Source organism: Hemiscyllium ocellatum, chromosome 17, assembly GCF_020745735.1.
Source record: "Hemiscyllium ocellatum isolate sHemOce1 chromosome 17, sHemOce1.pat.X.cur, whole genome shotgun sequence".
NCBI lineage: Eukaryota > Metazoa > Chordata > Chondrichthyes > Orectolobiformes > Hemiscylliidae > Hemiscyllium > Hemiscyllium ocellatum.
Genome location: NC_083417.1, coordinates 11,493,387 through 11,512,042, shown reverse-complemented (window position 1 = coordinate 11,512,042; position 18,656 = coordinate 11,493,387). Strand labels below are relative to the sequence as shown.

At 45.0% G+C, this 18,656-nt stretch overlaps 1 protein-coding gene across 1 annotated transcript in view; it reads left to right on the top strand.

Annotated features, from left to right (window-relative positions):
* adamts18 (ADAM metallopeptidase with thrombospondin type 1 motif, 18) overlaps positions 1-17,032 on the top strand; it is a 263,407-nt gene extending 246,375 nt beyond the window's left edge. Inside the window, exons 20-24 of the mRNA XM_060838319.1 lie at positions 4,853-5,047; positions 9,771-9,995; positions 10,766-10,910; positions 13,608-14,171; positions 16,787-17,032. Of these exons, the coding sequence (XP_060694302.1) occupies positions 4,853-5,047; positions 9,771-9,995; positions 10,766-10,910; positions 13,608-13,723 (681 nt within the window). The 3' untranslated portion in view covers positions 13,724-14,171; positions 16,787-17,032. The remainder of the gene's footprint in view (positions 1-4,852; positions 5,048-9,770; positions 9,996-10,765; positions 10,911-13,607; positions 14,172-16,786) is intronic.
* The last annotated feature ends 1,624 nt before the right edge of the window (positions 17,033-18,656 follow it).

Below are 18,656 nucleotides of genomic sequence, written 5' to 3'. Positions count from 1 at the left end.
CTATTCAGCCCATTGTGCCAAGCCTTCTGCCCTTTCCACCATATCCTTGCACACCATTGCCATCCAAATAATCACCCAATGTTCTCTTGAATCTGATTCCACCACATTTTCAGGCAGTGTGTTCCATACCCTAATGACTCACTGCCTGAAAAAGAATTCTTTCTCATCTCACATGTGCTTCTTTGACAAAAGAGAGAATGGTAAGGGATAAGATTTATGAACATCTGGGTAGGAATAACGTGATCAGGGATAGCCAGCATGGTTTTGTGAAGGGCAGGTCGTGCCTCACAAACCTTATTGAGTTCTTTGAGAAGGTGACTAAGGAAGTGGATGAGGGTAAAGCAGTAGATGTTGTGTATATGGATTTTAGTAAGGCGTTCGATAAGGTTCCCCATGGTAGGCTAATGCTAAAACTTCGGAGGTATGGCATTGAGGATACATTAGAGGTTTGGATTAGGAATTGGCTGGCTGGAAGGAGACAGAGGGTAGTAGTTGATGGACTATGTTCATCTTGGAGCGCAGTTACTAGCGGTGTACCACAAGGATCTGTTTTGGGACCATTGCTTTTTGTTATCTTTATAAATGATCTAGAGGAAGGACTTGAAAGCTGGGTAAGCAAGTTTGCGGATGACACAAAAGTCGGTGGAGTTGTGGATAGTGAGGAAGGAAGTGGTAGGTTACAGCGGGATATAGATAAGTTGCAGAGCTGGGCGGAAATGTGGCAAATGGAATTCAATGTAGCTAAGTGCGAAGTCGTTCACTTTGGTAGGAATAACAAGATGATGGATTACTGGGCTAATGGTAGGCTACTTGGTAGTGTGGATGAGCAGAGGGATCTTGGTGTCTATGTACACAGATCTCTGAAAGTTGCCACCCAGGTAAATAGTGCTGTGAGGAAGGCATATGGTGTACTGGGCTTTATTGGCGGAGGAATTGAGTTCCGGAGTCCTGAGGTCATGTTGCAGTTGTATAAGACTCTGGTGAGGCCTCATCTGGAGTATTGTGTGCAGTTTTGGTCGCCATACTATAGGAAGGATGTGGAAGCTTTAGAACGAGTGCAGAGGAGGTTTACCAGGATGTTGCCTGGAATGGTAGGAAAATCTTATGAGGAAAGGCTGAGGCACTTGGGGCTGTTCTCATCGGAGAAGAGAAGGTTTAGGGGAGATCTGATAGAAGTGTATAAGATGATTAGGGGTTTAGATAGGGTAGATACTAAGAACCTTTTACCGCTAATGGAGTCAGGTGTTACTAGGGGACATAGCTTTAAATTAAGGGGTGGTAGGTATAGGACAGATGTTAGGGGTAGATTCTTCACACAGCGGGTTGTGAGTTCATGGAATGCCCTGCCCGTATCAGTGGTGAACTCTCCTTCTTTATGGTCATTTAAGCGGGCATTGGATAGGCATTTGGAAGTTATTGGGCTAGTATAGGTTAGGTAGGATTCGGTCGGCGCAACATCGAGGGCCGAAGGGCCTGTACTGCGCTGTATCCTTCTATGTTCTATGTTCTATGTTAAATCACTTTGAATCTATGCCCTCTCGCTGTTATTCCTCTTACACGCTTAAACACTTGAAGTGGTATGGGTTAGGGAGGGTGAGAGTTGGCCAGGATACTAGCAGGCGCCTGAGAACCCCTGTGACACAATGGTTCTGTCCCTTCCTCTGAGCTAGAATCTCCAGGTTCAAATCCCACTGATCTCAAAGTATATTAAGGTACATCTGATTGAAAACATTTTCCAGAAGAATTCTGTGCTTTTTTTTTCTGGAACATGACTTGTATTGACTCCAATGCGCTATCAGAATCTCTATTTCACCTCTTGTCTGAAAGATGACACTTAACAATGCAGCACCCCATCATTACTGCCTTAAACGTTCAGCTGTTGCTTGCTTGATTTCTTCAGATTACTTTTGGTTGAACCATGCATTTAAAATGAGCGACCATCAGTGCCCATTCAGTGCTGATTGACAAAGCTGAGTTCAGACACCTCAGCAGTAACTCTGTGCTAATGCTAACAGCTCTGTCAACTTCTCCCACTCCACCCAATCCGATCTGGGTGGGGACCCCTACTGAGATCAGGAGCTAATCCATACATATTGCAGGGTGCAAAACTATATCCTGCATTGTCCTCGGTGTAAGAGTGCTGCCAACAAAGTGTAATTTGAATTAACTTTGGGGGTGTTTCTAACATTGCTGCCAGTACATTTGGTTTCAGGAGGCTCACTCAAGCATGGTGCAGCAAAGCTGTTTCTCATTTCCACAGAATTACCATTGGACCATACGATTAAGCCTCAAAAGCTTTTGAAATGTCACAGTGGAATAATATTTAATCAAAAACAGAAAGAGAAATTGCTGGAGAAACTCAGCAGGTCTGGCAGCATCTGTGGAGAGAGGAACACGTTTAATGTTTCAAGTCAAGTGACCCTTCAGAACTTACTAGACTTTGGCCAGAGAATCAAAGAGATGTATGGCATGGTAACAGACCCTTTGGTCCAACTCATCCATGCCAACCAGATATCCTAAATTAATCTAGTCTCATTTGCCAGCACTTGGCCCATATCCCTCCAAACCCTTCCTATTCATATATCCATTCAGATGCCTTTTAAATGCTGTAATTGTGCCAGCCTCCACCTTTTCCTCTGGCAGCTCATTCCATATACATACCATCCTCTGTGTGACAAAGCTGACCTTGGGTCTCTTTTATAACTTTCCCTTCTCACCTTAAACCTGTGCTCTCTATTTTAGAATTATAGGTGCTGAAGATCAGAAATGAAAACAGAAACTGCTGGAGCAACTCAGCAGGTCTGGCAGCATCTGTGAAGCAAAAGCAGAGTTAACCTTTTGAATCCAGTGCAGTCTCCCTACTATAAGATTCCCCTACCCTGGGGAAAAAACTTTGATCCAGGGTCCATGCTCCTCATAATCTTATAAATTTCTATAACGTCACCCCTCAGCCTCTGACGCTCTGGGGAAAATAGCCCCAGTTTATTCAGCCTTTCCATATAGCTCAAACCCTCCAACCCGAGCAATGTCCTTGTACATCTTTTCTGAACCCTTTGTTTCACAACATCCTTCCTATAGCAGGGAGACTGCACTAGATTCAAAAGGCTAACTCTGCTTTTGCTTCACAGATGCGGCCAGACCTGCTGAGCTCCTCCAGCAATTTGTGTTCTTGATTCAGATTTCAGCACCTGCAATTCTTTCTCTCATTTTAAAAACCTGTTTGAGTTCCGTCAGTGGGATGAATGGTCACAGAAGCTGTTGAACAGCTGCATTCTTGAACTGCAACTGTCCATGGCTGGTAGGCCCAGCCACAGGTCAGAAGGGAGTTCCTGGATTTTGAAGCAATGACAGTGAAGGAACAGCAATGTAGTTTCCAAGTCTGGAATGTACCCGAATAGTGTTTTAAAATCTCATGTGCTATTCAAAGTATGGCATGGAAATCTCCTGGCGTCCTGCTCAATAGATTGACCACAACAGTGCAAAGAAACCCTTGTATTTCATCACCTATAAACCTGAAAAAGCACATCATAGCCAGTTAAGTAGTTTTAATTTCATTTGGTTACTGTAGCTGTTCGGGGAACTCAGTAGCCAACTTTGATAATCTGCCCTGGCGATGTTGGTTAAGGGATAAATGTAAGCCCAGAGTACTGGAGGGAGCTTACAAATATACAAAGGAATCAACCATTTGGCCCCTCGAGGCCACTGCAACATTTCATAAGGTTGTGCCTGATCCAATTGTGACTTCAATTCCCTTTTCCCTGACATCCCTCTCAAGAACTCAACTCCCTTGTTATCCAAATATCTAACTACCTTGACGTTAAAAAATATCCAATCACTTCCTCTGCTGCTCTCTGGACCCTGGCCCAAAGACTCATGACCCTCTGAGAGTGAAAATCTTACCTCATCACCCTCTTTTATAGGATATTCCTTATTTTTAAACTCCTTGCCTAATTCTAGACAATTCATAGAATCCCTATAATGTGGAAGCAGGCCATTTGGCCTATTGAGTCCACACTGACCCTCTGAAGAGTATCCCTCCCCCATACCCATTGCCCTAAATTCCAATAAACAGAGGCCCATCTAGTTCAACTTTTCTTCATAACATACTCCCTCATCCCAGGAATTGTCGAGTGAACCATCTGTGAATTGCTTCGATTGTGGTGGTGTCTTTCCAACAATAAGGAGACCTAAACACGGCACTCCAAACATGGTTTCATCAATGCGACAATCTCCTACTCTTCGCAATAGGGCCCTCTACCTAAGCAGGAAAGTGAGTCCTTGGTTTAATATCTCATCTGAATGGTAGTACAGTGGGCATGGATGGCATGTTTACAGTTTTTTTTAGATTAGACTTACAGTGTGGAAACAGGCCCTTCGGCCCAACAAGTCCACACCGACCCGCCGAAGCGCAACCCACCCACACCCCCACATTTTACCCCTTACCTAACACTACGGGCAATTTAGCTTGGCCAATTCACCTGACCCGCACATCTTTGTGACTGTGGGAGGAAACCGGAGCACCCGGAGGAAACCCACGCAGACACGGGGAGAACGTGCAAACTCCACACAGTCAGTCGCCTGAGTCGGGAATTGAACCCGGGTCTACAGGCGCTGTGAGGCAGCAGTGCTAACCACTGTGCCACCGTGCCGCCCTAAATGGAATGGAACATGATTTTGAATTCAATTTGAATTGAATGGTAATCACTAAACCCACAATAAGTGTCCATTTCTGTGGAGAACTTACTTGAGGCTTTTTCTGACCAATATGATGGATCATTATTTACGTTAGTCCTCACGCTCTAGCACTTTTCCCTTTCGAACCCAATTGAAGGCAGCCGTCTTTTGTCTCCAGTGTTCCAAGACGTGCGGAAGGGGCATGAGGAAACGTGTCATCTACTGTAGAAGCACGAACCCTATGTCAAAGCCTCATGCCGTACCAGAGAGTCTGTGCAACCAGGAAGTGAAGCCAAAGAGTCAGGAGATGTGTGTGCTCCGGCGCTGCCCAAAGAATGACAGACTGCGTTGGATCACCTCACCGTGGACCAAGGTACTCAAAATCATTTAGACATAAGGAGAGAGGGCATGATTTTGTGGGCAGTAGACTCAAGGGTAAGAGTTCATAAACTACTCAATAGATAGGTCATTGAGTATCAAGGGTTATGAGTAAAAAGGGAGAGAATGGGGTTGACAAACCTATCAGCCATGATTGAATGTCAGGGCAGACTTGATAGGCTGAAATGGCCTAATTTCTGCTCCTATGTCTTATGGTCTTACTCAATTCAGTCCAGATATTGCTGAAGGGAGGCAAATTGTGGGACATTGTGTATCCAGTAATACAGTGACACTGGGATTTTGTGGTATCCAGCAACAGGCCATTCAGCCCAATGTTCCATATTGGCCTTCTTTCACCATATTAACATTGGCTTTTATTCTTGTCTCCCTTCTGTACCTACCTAGCCTCCCCATAAACTAATCTATCCATGATTAATCAATCCTTGTGCAATCTCATATTGTCCTCTGCTTGAGGGGACAGAGTCAGAAGCCACATGGCAGCAGGTTATAGTCCAACAGGTTTATTTGAAATCACAATGGGAACATGCAAACTCCACACAGACAGTCACACAAGGCTGGAATCGAACCCAGCTCCCTGACACTGTGAAAGCAGCAGTGCTAACCATTGAGCCACCATGCTGCCTCCATCAGTATTGAGCTGTTACTCTTTCCCATTCTCCTGAGACTCCTGTGGGTGGCTGGTGGCCATTAGAGTCAAAATGAAGAGAATGAGAAAGTGATGTAGAGAATGGGTGGAAAGTATGTGGGTTCTGGTCACCTCATTAGCAGTTTGCCCTTCCTGCCAGATACCAGACTGAAGATGAGCTCAGATTTGAGACAGAGGCAAGCTTTGCTGTATCTGTGGAGTTTAGAAGAGTTAAAGCTGACTTTATTGAAATATATAAGATCCTGAGGGGATTTGACTGAATAGATTTGAAGAGGATATTTCCTTTTGTGTAAGAATCTCAGAACTAGAGGGCATAGGTTTAGGGTGAGAGGGGAAAGATATAAAAGAGACCTAAGGGGCAACCTATTCACGCAGAGGGTGGTATGTGTATGGAATGAGCTGCCAGAGGATGTGGTGCTACAATTGCAACATTTAAGAGGCATTTGGATGGTTATATGAATAGGAAGGGTTTGGAGGGATATGGGCCGGGTGCTGGCAGGTGGGACTAGATTGGGTTGGGATATCTGGCCGACACGGACGGGTTGGACTGAAGGGTCTGTTTCCATGCTGTACATCTCCATTACTCTATGATACTAATCTCAAATCAGGTGCCATAGTTTTAAAGACAAAGATGAGGAAACCTTTTTTTCCTCTGAGGCTTGAGAGTTTGGAATTCCTCTCTTTGAAAGGCAATGGATGCAGAATCTTTAAATATTTTGAAACATGGGAGCTAGATTCTCGATTACTGTGGGGATTATCGGGGCTATGTGAGAATGTAGAGTCGAGGTTAAAATCAGATTAGCCATGATCTTATTGAAGGGTGAGGTAGACTCAAAGGGCCAAGTGGCCTACTCTTGTTCCTTGTTTCCATGTTTGTACAGCATCATTCTCAGTATGCTTGACAACACCAGATGCATCGGACTCCAACATGTCTGGACCCTTGATGTGATGCACCATTTTCTTTATAAGATTAGGGTGCAATCATTGGCAATGAGGAGACACCATGACACTAGTGTGTTCTTTTCTCAATTAGGTCATGCACGGAGAGATTATAAATTAAGAACCCTACACATGAAGGTGTGAGTGAACACATTGTGTACCTTTGTAAAAACAAGCAGCGGGCTGGTAGGGGAACATGGAAATTGAACACCAAGCTGTTGACCCCGGGAAACATTGAGGAGCTCAAGAGGGACTACGCAGGTTGGAGAACTATGAAGCCCCTCTTTGAATCCCCCGAAGACTGGTGGGAAACAGTAAAAGGGAATATCAAGAGGTTCTTCATCCTCAAAGGTGTTCAAGAGGCAAGAGAGAGGCGGGGAAAAACAGTCCCAGCTCCAGGAAAGGATGCAGAACCTGCTCCTGCTGCAGATGATGGGGGTCGATGTCATGGAGGATCTCCAGGAGGTGAAGGGCCAGCAAGCCTTGCTCTTTGCCTCGGAGGCCTCCAAGATAATCTTCCGGTCCATGGTCTGCTCCATGGAGCAGGACGAGACGTGCTCACGTTTCTTCTTCCAGAAGGTGCACAAAGAGAGCTCCGTGCTCAGCAGCCTGAAGAAAGAAGATGGCTTGATAACGTCATTTCAGGCTGACATCATGAGGATCAGCAAATCCTTCTATGCCAGTCTGTATGACTCGAAGCCAACCAACAGCACAGCCTCCCAGTCATTCCTATCCTCTATCACGGAAGTCTTAGACGACAGAACATGGGAGAGGCTGGACCAACCACTATCTCTGGATGAGCTGACCAAGGCCCTCAAGTCCTTCGAAAAGAATAAAACTCCCTGAAGTGACAGCTTACCGGTCGAGCTCTATTCTGCTCTGTGGGACTTAATTGGCCAGGACCTCCTGGAGGTGTATGTCAGTATGTTTCTGGCAGGTACCATGAGTGAATCCATGAGGAAAGGCATCATTACTCTCATTTACAAGCGGAAGGGGGAGAGGGAGGAAATCAGAAATTGGAGACCAATCTCACGATTGAATGCGGATTACAAAATCTTGGCAAAGGTCATCGCCAACCGGGTCAGGTTTGCTCTGGGATCAGTGATCCACCCTGGCCAAATCTGTGCTGTGCCAGGCAGGAAGATCGCTGAGAGACTTGCACTCCTCAGGGATACAATTGCCTACGAGTAGGACAGGGGGTTGGACACCTGCTTCATCAGCCTGGACCAGGAGAAAGCCTTTGACAGGATATCACACACATATATGAGAGATGTTCTCTCCAAAATGGGCTTTGGGGAGGGAATCTGCAATTGGATCATACTGCTCTACACCAACATTGGGTGGGAATCAGATCGCTTCCCAGTCAGATCTGGAGTCAGACAGGGATGCCCTCTCTCTCTTGCCTTGTTTGTGTGTTGCATATAGCCATTTGCCGAGTCCATCAGGAAGGATGCAAGCCTGAGAGGGGTGACTATTCCTGGCAGCGGGGGCCTACAGGTTAAGGCCTCCCTGTACATGGACAATGTCACCATTTTCTGCTTGGATCAGCTGCCCGTGCACAGACTCTTGTGCATACGTGACCAGTTTTAACAGGCCTCGGGGGCCAAGGTAAACCGAGGCAAGAGCGAGGCTTTGCTCTCTGGGAACTGGGCCGACCAATCCTTCATCCCCTTCACCATCAGGACTGACCACCTGAAGGTGCTGGGTATTTGGTTTGGGGGGGCTGGGGTGTGCGCCAAGTCTTGGAGGGGGGGGGGAGCGTATCAAGAAAGTGAGGCAGAAACTGGGCAGATGGAAGCTACAATCGCTCTCCATCGTGTGTAAAAACCTGGTCATCAGGTGTGAGGCACTGCCAGTGTTGTTATATGTAGCACAGGTCTGGCCTATTCCCAGAACCTGTGTCGTCACAGTCACCCAGGCCATCTTCCATGTTATATGGAGATCATAGATGGACTGGGTCTGAAGGGACTCGATGCACAAAGCTCTGGGCAACGGGGGAAAAAACACACCAAATGCCACCATTGTGTGTGGCTGCATCAAGCTGTGCATGGATCCCCGGTACACAAACACCAAGTGTCACTAAATACTGAGGTTCTACCTGTCCCCGGTGTTGCGAAGGATGGGCCTGACCTCGCTGCCGCGGACTGCTCCAAGTAGTTGGACTGTTCCGTATCACCTGTCCTACGTAGAGAAATTCATGAAGAAAAACACCTTTGACCACAAGTCCGTCAGGAAGTGGTCAGCACATTGTGTCCTTGAGACCCTTCGGGAAAAGGAGAGGGCAGATCCTATCGAGCAGTTCCCTGAGCTGACTGTCAAAGCCATTTGACAGAATGCCTCATCGCCAGAACTTGCCAACAAGCACCAAGACATGGCTTGGTTGGTGGTGAGAAGGGCTCTGCCTGTGAAATCCTTTATACATGCCCGGACTCTCAGTCAGGCGGGGATGACGAGACTGTCACACACCTCCTTCTGGAATGTGCCTATGCAAAGGAAGTCTGGAGAGGAATGCAGTGGGGTTTGTCGAGGTTCGTCTGGAGCCGCGCCGTGATGCGGGACTCCGTGCTCTACGGTCTGTTCCCCGGGATGCACATCGAGACGAACATCAACTTTGCATGGGGGATCATCATCTCGGTGAAGGACACTCTCTGGGTGGTCCGAAACCTGTTGATCTTCCAGTTGAAGGAGTTGACCCTGACTGAGTGTTGCGGACTGGCACATTCCAAGGTCCAGGACTACGTGTTGAGGGATGGGCTGAAGCTTGGGTCAGCTGCTACCAAGTCGCGGTGGGGAAAGACCACCGTGTAACGTCTGCCTGCCTAAGCACAGGGGGCCGACGCAGTAAGGGGGCTCTGCTGATGCCTCAGCTCAATGTATGCATAGCAAACGTACAGACCTGCATATATGAATGATTACTCGATCTCTGTATGCAAAGAAATGCAATGTTTACATATGTATGGCATGACCAATTGTCCAGATCATCAAAATATTTTTATGAATAAAGTATATTTTTGAAATAAAAATAAAGTATCTTTGTGAAAACGGAGTCAGATTGTTTCTCAAATATAAAGTGTTGTACTCTGACATGGTGTGTGTTTTGCTTTGTGTACAGTGCTCGGTGTCCTGTGGTCTCGGCCTACAGAAACGGGAGCTGAGATGCAGCGAGAAAACCCTGTCAGGAAAACACATCGAGTTTCCCCAAAGACGATGTCGTCACTTGCCCAAAGCAAATGTCGAGCTCGAACGGGTATGTAACCTCGGACACTGCCCAAAACGCTCCTCGGATCAAATACCCAACCATGCTGGATCAGCTTGGTATGCATCACCATGGCAACAGGTAGGCTAACTGAAGCTCTGTTATTGGATGTAGTATGTAACATTGAAGTGTTCTTTTCATTCATGGGAGTTTTTGGAAGGAACATTTTCTTCACAGAATTGACTTGCCCCATCCCTCCATTACCTTTTGATGTGGACTTGTCAACTCCTGAAGATTGTTGATTATTTTGCATCATTGGTGAAGCTCTTGTGAAAAAAGGACTTGGACTCATACCTGTTCCTCCTCCTCTTCTGTCCCCAGCAATTGTGGACCTGATGAAAAATGGCAACAGGCCAGCTGGTGGATGTGGTCCGTTAGTGCTTTGCAGGAGCAGTGGAGATGACAAAAGGCAAACTTTTCCCAGCTGTTGTACAGATGAAAAAGCCCGAACCCAAACAAAATGCCACAACACGAGTTACTGAACAACATTGTGTAGGGCCTCACTAATTAGCATGGATAAGGATTGGTTAGCTAGCAGGAGACAAAGAGGAGGGAAGATAGGGTTGTTTTCAGGTTGGCAAGCACAATAATGATTATGATTTTAAAAACTGAAAATGCGTTGCTGGAAAAGCGCAGCAGGTCAGGCAGCATCCAAAGAGCATCTGATGCTGATCTCCAGCATCTGCAGTCCTCACTTTCTCCTCTATGATTTAAAAAATACCACTTTTGCTGCAAAGTGCATTAGGAAATCCTGAAACTGTGAAAGGAGCTAAATAAATGCAAAGGTTTAATTTTGTTTTCATGGCATCCAGTGTGGTCCTCCTAACTGAAGACACTTCTCGTTCTCCTAGTGTACAGTAACATGCGGGGGAGGAGTCCAGATGCGTACGGTGCATTGCCAGTGGCAGGCGCGGCCTGCAGTGGGATGTTTAGCACATCAGAAGCCAGCAGTTTCGAGAGCCTGTAACACCAGCTTCTGTCCATCTCCCAGGAAAGGTATGGTTCTTCATTGTCCACCTGCCTGTCAGATGCTTCAATATTACCTCTGCTTCACCCTGTTGTCTCCCCAACATATGTGTACTGTTCAGTTGTCCCCTCACCTAACATTTGTCAGATGTTTAAATTGATCACCTCACTCTAAAATCATGTTTCTGTGGGTATTCTCATCTGCTTCTGCTGATAGCTCACTCTTTCACTGATTTCCAGTCTGATGCTGACCTAAAAGATTCAGAGTTCACTTTTTAAATTTTGCTGAATTGATAAACTTGGGTTGTGGTTAGACTTTGTCATAACCTCTAATCCTGACCTACCCAGGGCTCAAAAGGTAGGAGCTATCTTAACAGGTTCTCTGCACCAGCAGGGTCAGGGCAGCAGTTGCATGATCACACCACCATTTCATAGTTCCCTCTAATCAACATGCCATTCTGTTTTGCAACTATATCCTTCATTAATGCTAGTCAGAAATGTAAGACTCCCACCATCTGCAAGGCTCAAGTCAGGATTGTGATGGCTATATCTTCCATTTGCCTGGATGGATGCAGCTCCAAAAACACCCAAGAACCTTGACACCAGCAAGGACAAAGTAGCCTGCTTGATAAGTGTCACATCCACAAACATTCACTCTCTCTAGTGGCAGTACTGTGTACCATCTACAAGAAACACTGCAGTAACTCACCAAGGCTTCACCAACAGCACCTTCCAAAGCTCCCACCACCATCATCTAGAAAAGCATGAGCAGCAGATACCTGGAATCACTACCATTTGCAAGTTCCCCGACAGATCATTGGAAACATATTGCTATTCCTTCACTGTCACTGGGTCAAATTTCTTGGAATACCCTCCCTAACCATACTGTGAACATAGAACAGTACAGCTCAGTACAGGCCCTTCAGCCCTTGATGTTGTGCTGGCCTTTTATCCCATTCTAAGATACATATCCTTCATTGTATAACTTCTATGTGCCTATCCAAGAGTCGCTTAAATATCCCTAATGTATTCTGACTCTCCTACCACCGCTGGCAGTGCATTCCACATACCCAACACTCTCTGGGTAAAGAACCTACCCCTAACATCTCCCCTAAATCTTCCTCCAATTACCTTAAAATGATGCCCCCTTGTGATAGCCATTTCCACCATGGGAAAAGTCTCTGGCTATCCACTCCATCTATGCCTCTCAACGTCTTGTACACCTCTATCAAGTTACCTCTCATTCTTCTTTGCTCTTTGAGAAAAGCCTTAGCTCCCATTACCTTTCTTCTTCAGACATACCCTCCAGTCCTACATCCTGGTGCATCTCCTCCGCATCCTCTCTAAAGCTTCCACATCTTTCCTATGATGATGAACCAGAACTAGACATAATACCCCAAGTATGGTCTAACCAGGGTTCTATAAAGCTGCAGCATTACCTCGCAGCTCTTAAACTCAATCCTCCTGCTAGCAAAAGCCAAAATACCATATGCTTTCTTAATAACCCTATCAATTTGAGTGGCAAGTTTAAGAGATCTATAAACATGGACTCCAAGATCCCTTTGTTCCTCCATACTGCCAAGAATGCTGCCCATAGTCAAGTATTCAGCATTCAAATTTGACCTTCCAAAGGGAATCATTTCACATTTTTCCAGGTTGAACTCCATCTGCTAGTTATCAATGTAGTTCTGCATCCTGTCGGTGTCTTGTGGCAATCTGCAACAGCCCTCCACACTATCCACAACCCCACCAACACCCCCTTCCACCTCCTCATCCAAATCATTTATAAAAATCACAAAGAGCAGAGCTCCCAGAACACCATTGGTCACCAAGCTCCAGGCTGAAAACTTTCCATCTCGCACCACCCTTTGTCTTCTATGGGCAGCCAATTCAGTATCCTGACAGACAGGGATCCCTGTATCCCATGTCTCCTTACTTTCTGAATGAGCCGACCATGGGGAACTTTATCAAACTGTGGCTGTCCCTACATCCTTTGTACTGTAGTAATTGTAGAAGACTGCTCACCACCACGACCACTTTGTCAGGGACAGTTAAGGAGAGGCACCAAGTACTTGCCCAGTATTTGACACTCGCATCCCTTGAATGAATTTTAAGAAAGACATGGGTGAGGTGCAGTTGCTGCATCTGTGAAACTGGGTCTTGCAACAAATGGTTGGAGATGCCAGTGTTGGATTGGGATGGACAATTTTTAAAATCACACACCAGGTTATAGTCCAATGGATTTACAGAAAAACCTCTGAAGTACACAGGGAATTTTTCGCCCAGTTAATCGAATTCTGGATAATCGAATGCTGGATAATATAGTTTAGCCAAACAGTGGGACCTTGTGATCTTGCCAGATAATTTCATATTCAAGTAATCAAATCGCAGATAATCGAAGTTCCTCTGTATTTGCAAGTCCTAGATTTCGGAGCACTGTTCCTTCATCAGGTGGCTAGTGTGCGAGGATAATAGGGCACAGAATTTATCGCAAAAATTAATTATGTCCTTTGATCCTGTCCCACTAGCTACCTGCCGAAGAAGCAGCACTGTGAAAGCTACTGCTTCCAAATAAACCTGTTGGACTATAACCTGGTGCTGTGTGATTGTTAACAAATAGTTGGCATTTTTTCAGTGTGTAGGAAATAGGTCAAAACATTTCATGCTTTTAAAGATGTAAGCTACCTTCTTCCCATGTTTACATTTTCTTATCTATTCTCTTCAAAGATCTCAACTGCGTTGACTTCTTCAGCTGGTGTCACCTGGTCCCGCAACATGGTGTCTGCGGTCACAAGTTCTACGGCAAGCAGTGCTGCAAATCCTGCAGCAAAACCAATCGATAGCATTCGCTGGAGAAGCCGCCACCCTCTGATTTCTGCCTTCACCCTTAACCGCATTCCCTCCCCTCCCCCTTCCCTTGACCTCTTCCCCACCCCACCCCCACATGACAACATTATTTATTAGTCCCAGTCAAGACATGTCGATCCACATGCATTGATCAGGACCAGCAAATGGACAGACTCTGGACTCCTCGATGGAGGGGGGTTTGGTGGCTAGTCTGGGCAATGGACTTGATGGGACAAGTGTCGGCCCCTCCCAGACTGGGTGCACACGTGGCTTGAAGGACTCATGCTACGGAGAGGGCCGGATTATCAACTGGTGCTACACAGACTTTGAAATATTGCAGTGTTCACCGTCCAAATCAACTTCACTTGGTGGGAGTTTCTTTTTCGCATTTTAATTTGAGGACCCAGCTGGATACATTGAATCATCTTCAGAGCTGAGAATCAGGTGATTACCTGGGATATAAAAATATATTTTATATATATATATAAATATAAATATTAAAAATGTGCATTACCTTTTTAAACAGAAGTATTTAGAATTTTTTTTCTTTCTGAAATGCCGTTGTATGTGTATATAAAACAGATCATAAAGCAAGAGCCAGTGGACTGGAGAAGCTTTATGACAAAGAGCTACAAGACAATGCACTTACCCATTGTCATAACGACAGTGATATTAACTCTTCATGGTGCTAACTTCCAGCAGGAATCTCAGCTGGCCAGTCAAACTGTTACAAAGCAGCATTCCAAACCTTGCTCGCCTACAATATTAGAGCAGCCTCATACTGCAAGTATCTGTTTGTTAAGATGGGCAGAACGCACATGTAAGATTATCAAGGTTGAGGGTAATGCAAGGGGAAAAGAGACTAATTAAATAACCGAAGGGTGCAAGTGCAATTCTGCCGATTTTCAATTCATGTTTACAATGTCATTGTTGCGTTTGTTTATAGAATTGGAAAGCACAGATGGAGGCCACTCAGCCATCGTATCTGTGCTGGATCGGTGAAAGAAGGTTATCTCACACCCTATTCTGTCAGTTCAGGTACAATGAGAAAATGCTTGGAGATTGTGCACTTAACATCTCTCAGATACCAAGCCTGAAGTGGAAATTTAAACAACGCACGATTGAGCCTAAAGCATACCCAGTTGCTGTCATATGATTTGAGATTTCTCGTCCACTTTGATTTCTCGTAACTTAGATTGATGTGGGGCATCCCTGATTAACTCAGCAAGGGCTCAGGACTTCAGCTAGTCCTGGGGTACCTGGCATGTTCCACAGAGAGGAGCTTGGAAAAGACTCTCGACATCATTCAAAACAATAGCAAGCAACTTTTGCTGGTTTTCCCAACACAGGGTGACTCCAAACTCGTTCACACACAATCATTCAACAAACAGTCATCTATATGAATTACAACATTGAAAGGCATCTGATTGGGTATATGAATGTGAATGGTTTAGAGGGATATAGGACAAATGCTGTCAAAATGGGGCTAGGTTAATTTAGGATGTATGGTCGGCATGGGTGAGTTGGATCGAAGGGGCTGTTTCCACGCTATACATCTCCATGACTCCATTCTTTTCTCACTCTTAAAGCACTCTCTATGATTGCCAGGATTCAAATGAGATTGCCTGCCTTAGCAGATGGGATTGAGATTGGCAATAAATGTTGGGCCAACCAGCGATGTCCTTATCTCAAGAATGCACATCAAAAAAAACTCTGCTCTCATCCCTGATTGGTGACACAGAATGTAGAGCCTCCAACTGCATGACGGTCTCACAGCTAACTGAAAATTAAAGACCCTTCATCACCCAAATTAGCATTTACCGTTTCTCCCATCTCTATTTTGATCACAAAAAAAGTTTCAAAAAAATATTGAACAGCTTTAATGTTGCAATCATGTTCCTCAAAGCTGTCTCATAGGTTAATTATTAATGAGTGGCCATGTTGGAACTAACATTGGTGACCACTGGATTAATCCTATGAGCTTGAGTCTAAACATCAAGGAGATGACTTTATTCTTGTTGAGTTGGTCAGGGAATGGGTACAATTTCCTGCTGTCTTGTTCATTTCAGTTTTTTTTAAATAAAATTGTCTACAGAAAGAATACCATCTCCTTGAGCCATCAGTCAGTGACAGATTTTGACACCGCAATAGCAGAGCATTTGAAACATTATGAGGGCATAAAAGGTGATAGTGAATGCCATTTCTCCTTTTCCTCGTTATCACTTTTCTATTGGAATTTCCAACAGTGAACTGAAATCAGGCATGGTGCACCAGCCTCCTCCTAACCCCCAGTACCATGGCCCACTGTTGTTCCTTTCCCTTCATGCCTTGGTAGCTTTCAGTAAAATGTATTTATCCTACCTGCCTCAGCGATTCCATTCTCACCACTCTCTGGGTGAAAGCATTTCTCCTGTATTCCCTATTGGATTGATTGCTTACCACCTTATCAGCCCTCCTTCATGGAAGCATTTTCTCAACATCCACTTTGTCAAACAGTTACATTGTTTTCAAAGCCTCAATTCAATTACCAACCACCACCACCACCAACCCCCCCCCCCCCCACCGCTACCCAATTAGCCGCCATCAGTGTTCTACAACCCCACCACGATCCTGTTAGCCCCCACCAGTCTTCTCCCCTCCATCGCTACCCAGTTAGCCCCCACCAGTCTTCTACAACCCCACCACGACCCAATTAGCCCCCACCAGTGTTCTACACATCCACCACTATCAAGTTAGCCCCCACAGTCTTCTCCCCTCCACCACTACCCAGTTAGCTCCGATCAGCCTTCTGACCCCCATCGCTACCCAATTAGCCTCCACCAGTCTTCTCCCCTATCGCTACCCAATTAGTCCTAACCAGTCTTCTCTCCTCTAGAGCTCAGGCTTATTCACTGTGCTTCCTCTGACAGTGACTGCTGTCCCATTCAGATATATTTGAAGCACACGGCCAGAGGTTAGAATGCAACCACAACGGATAAGGAGAGACTGTTACGACTCATCATCATCTGAACAAGAGTCACACCAGACTCAACACATTAACTCTGTTCCTCTCTCCACAGATGCTGCCAGATCTGCTGAGTTTCCTGAGCACCTTCCCGTTTTATTTCAGATCTCCAGCATCCACAATATTTTGCTTTTAACTAGTCTGGATCCAAGTGTTTTTTTAAAGAAAAAAAGCAACATGAGACACAAATGCTTCAATTCCATTTACACTCTTGCTAAACATGTTGGAATTTAAAGTAGGATGAAATTCGTGTTGTACTAAATCTGGACAGGATTAATATTTTTGGCATTGGGGGCAGTGAGGCTGTTATTTTTAATCTCACCAAGGTTAAAATTGAGCATTGGATTGAAACCAGTTCAGTTTACTTCTGCTTGTCATTCATCTGACAGTAATTTATGTATTTTATATCTGATTGTCTGGTTACAAGGTTAAAAATTGCCTTTTTAAACAAAATAATTTGTTTATTTTTACCCCTTGTATATTTTTTTAATTTATTAATAAATTCATGTAGTGGATTTCACAATGTTTAAACCAAGCAGGAAAACAAAATTATTGTATTGATTGCAATATGTTGCTAAAAGGAAGTTTTTAGTTTGCTTATGTGCATTAATACTGTAAGTATTATTTAATTTTTGTAAATGTTCTTTTGTAATAAAAATGCATTCACAGATTAACTTGTTTGCAGGACTGTTTTTATAACTCATTGAAATGAGAGTAAGTAACCTGTTTGAGCAGAGTGGGGGAAGCTTTACTTATAACCTGGCTGACCAGGGAGTGTTCGAACCATACGCTCAGAGAGATGAGTAATTGGGGTGCTGAGTAGAGAATGGCTTCACCAGTTGGGAAAACCTAAATTAATTGACCTGTTAAGATTGACCCATAATTTCTCCTGCATTCTCTCATTTTTCTTTCATGACTCCCAATATTCTCCATCGTTCTGTCGGCCTCAAATGTTATTGTTTCCTATTGGCATTCATCATGATTCAGCAGAAGTTTCAGGTAGAAGAATGTGGATTGCTAGCACACATTCTAGGTGACTTGGACAACATTGTCCACACCATGCCCTTCAATGATCCGTCTTCTCTCATGGCACCAAGATCTTCACCTCCTCTCCTGTCTCCTCCATCATTCTGCGCTGTTGGACTCTGACTGCCTGTTTTTGACATATGTCACAGATGAAGCAGACTCTTCGATGATTGAAGATCAAAGCTCTTGCCCAAAAATCCCCTGCTCGCTTTCCGATAGCTTCTCTGTTCCTAAGCTAAACCAGAATATACAAGATCTTGGCTGTAGACTTCCTCAGGACTCATTTCATTTCATTCTGCTGAAACTGGCATCCTGTTTATTTGGAGATGAGATTTCTGCCCTGGTTATAGTGAGCATGGTTGAGCATAATAGCGCACTGCAGAAACTATTGGCACTGCAGAATCAGAGCTAAGTTTCTCACCTGATCAGAGTCTGATCCTGGCTCTGCCTCCTCTTTAAAAACCTTCTTTGCATTCTCCTTGCTTCTGACCTCCATTTCTTCAGAACCTTACTCATTAACCTACAAATCCCCACTCTTTGCAAATTCCAAATCGTAGAAACCCCACTGTGTGGAAGCAGGCCATTCAGCCCATCAAGTCCACACCGCATCTCTGAAGAGCATCCTACTCAGACCCATCCTTCTAACCCTGCACCAGTGCATTTCCCACGGCTAACTAACTAAGCCTGCTTATTCCTGACCTTTTGGCAACTTAACTAATCCAGCCAACGTGCATGTCTTTGACTGTGGGAGGAAACCCACATAGTCACAAGGAACATGTGCAAACTCTGCACAGCCCAGTGTGGGAATCAAACCCTGATCTCTGGTGCTGTGAGGAAGCAGTGCTAACCACTGAGCCACCATGCTGTGCACATTGCAGTCTGCGTGTGTGAGTGTTTCC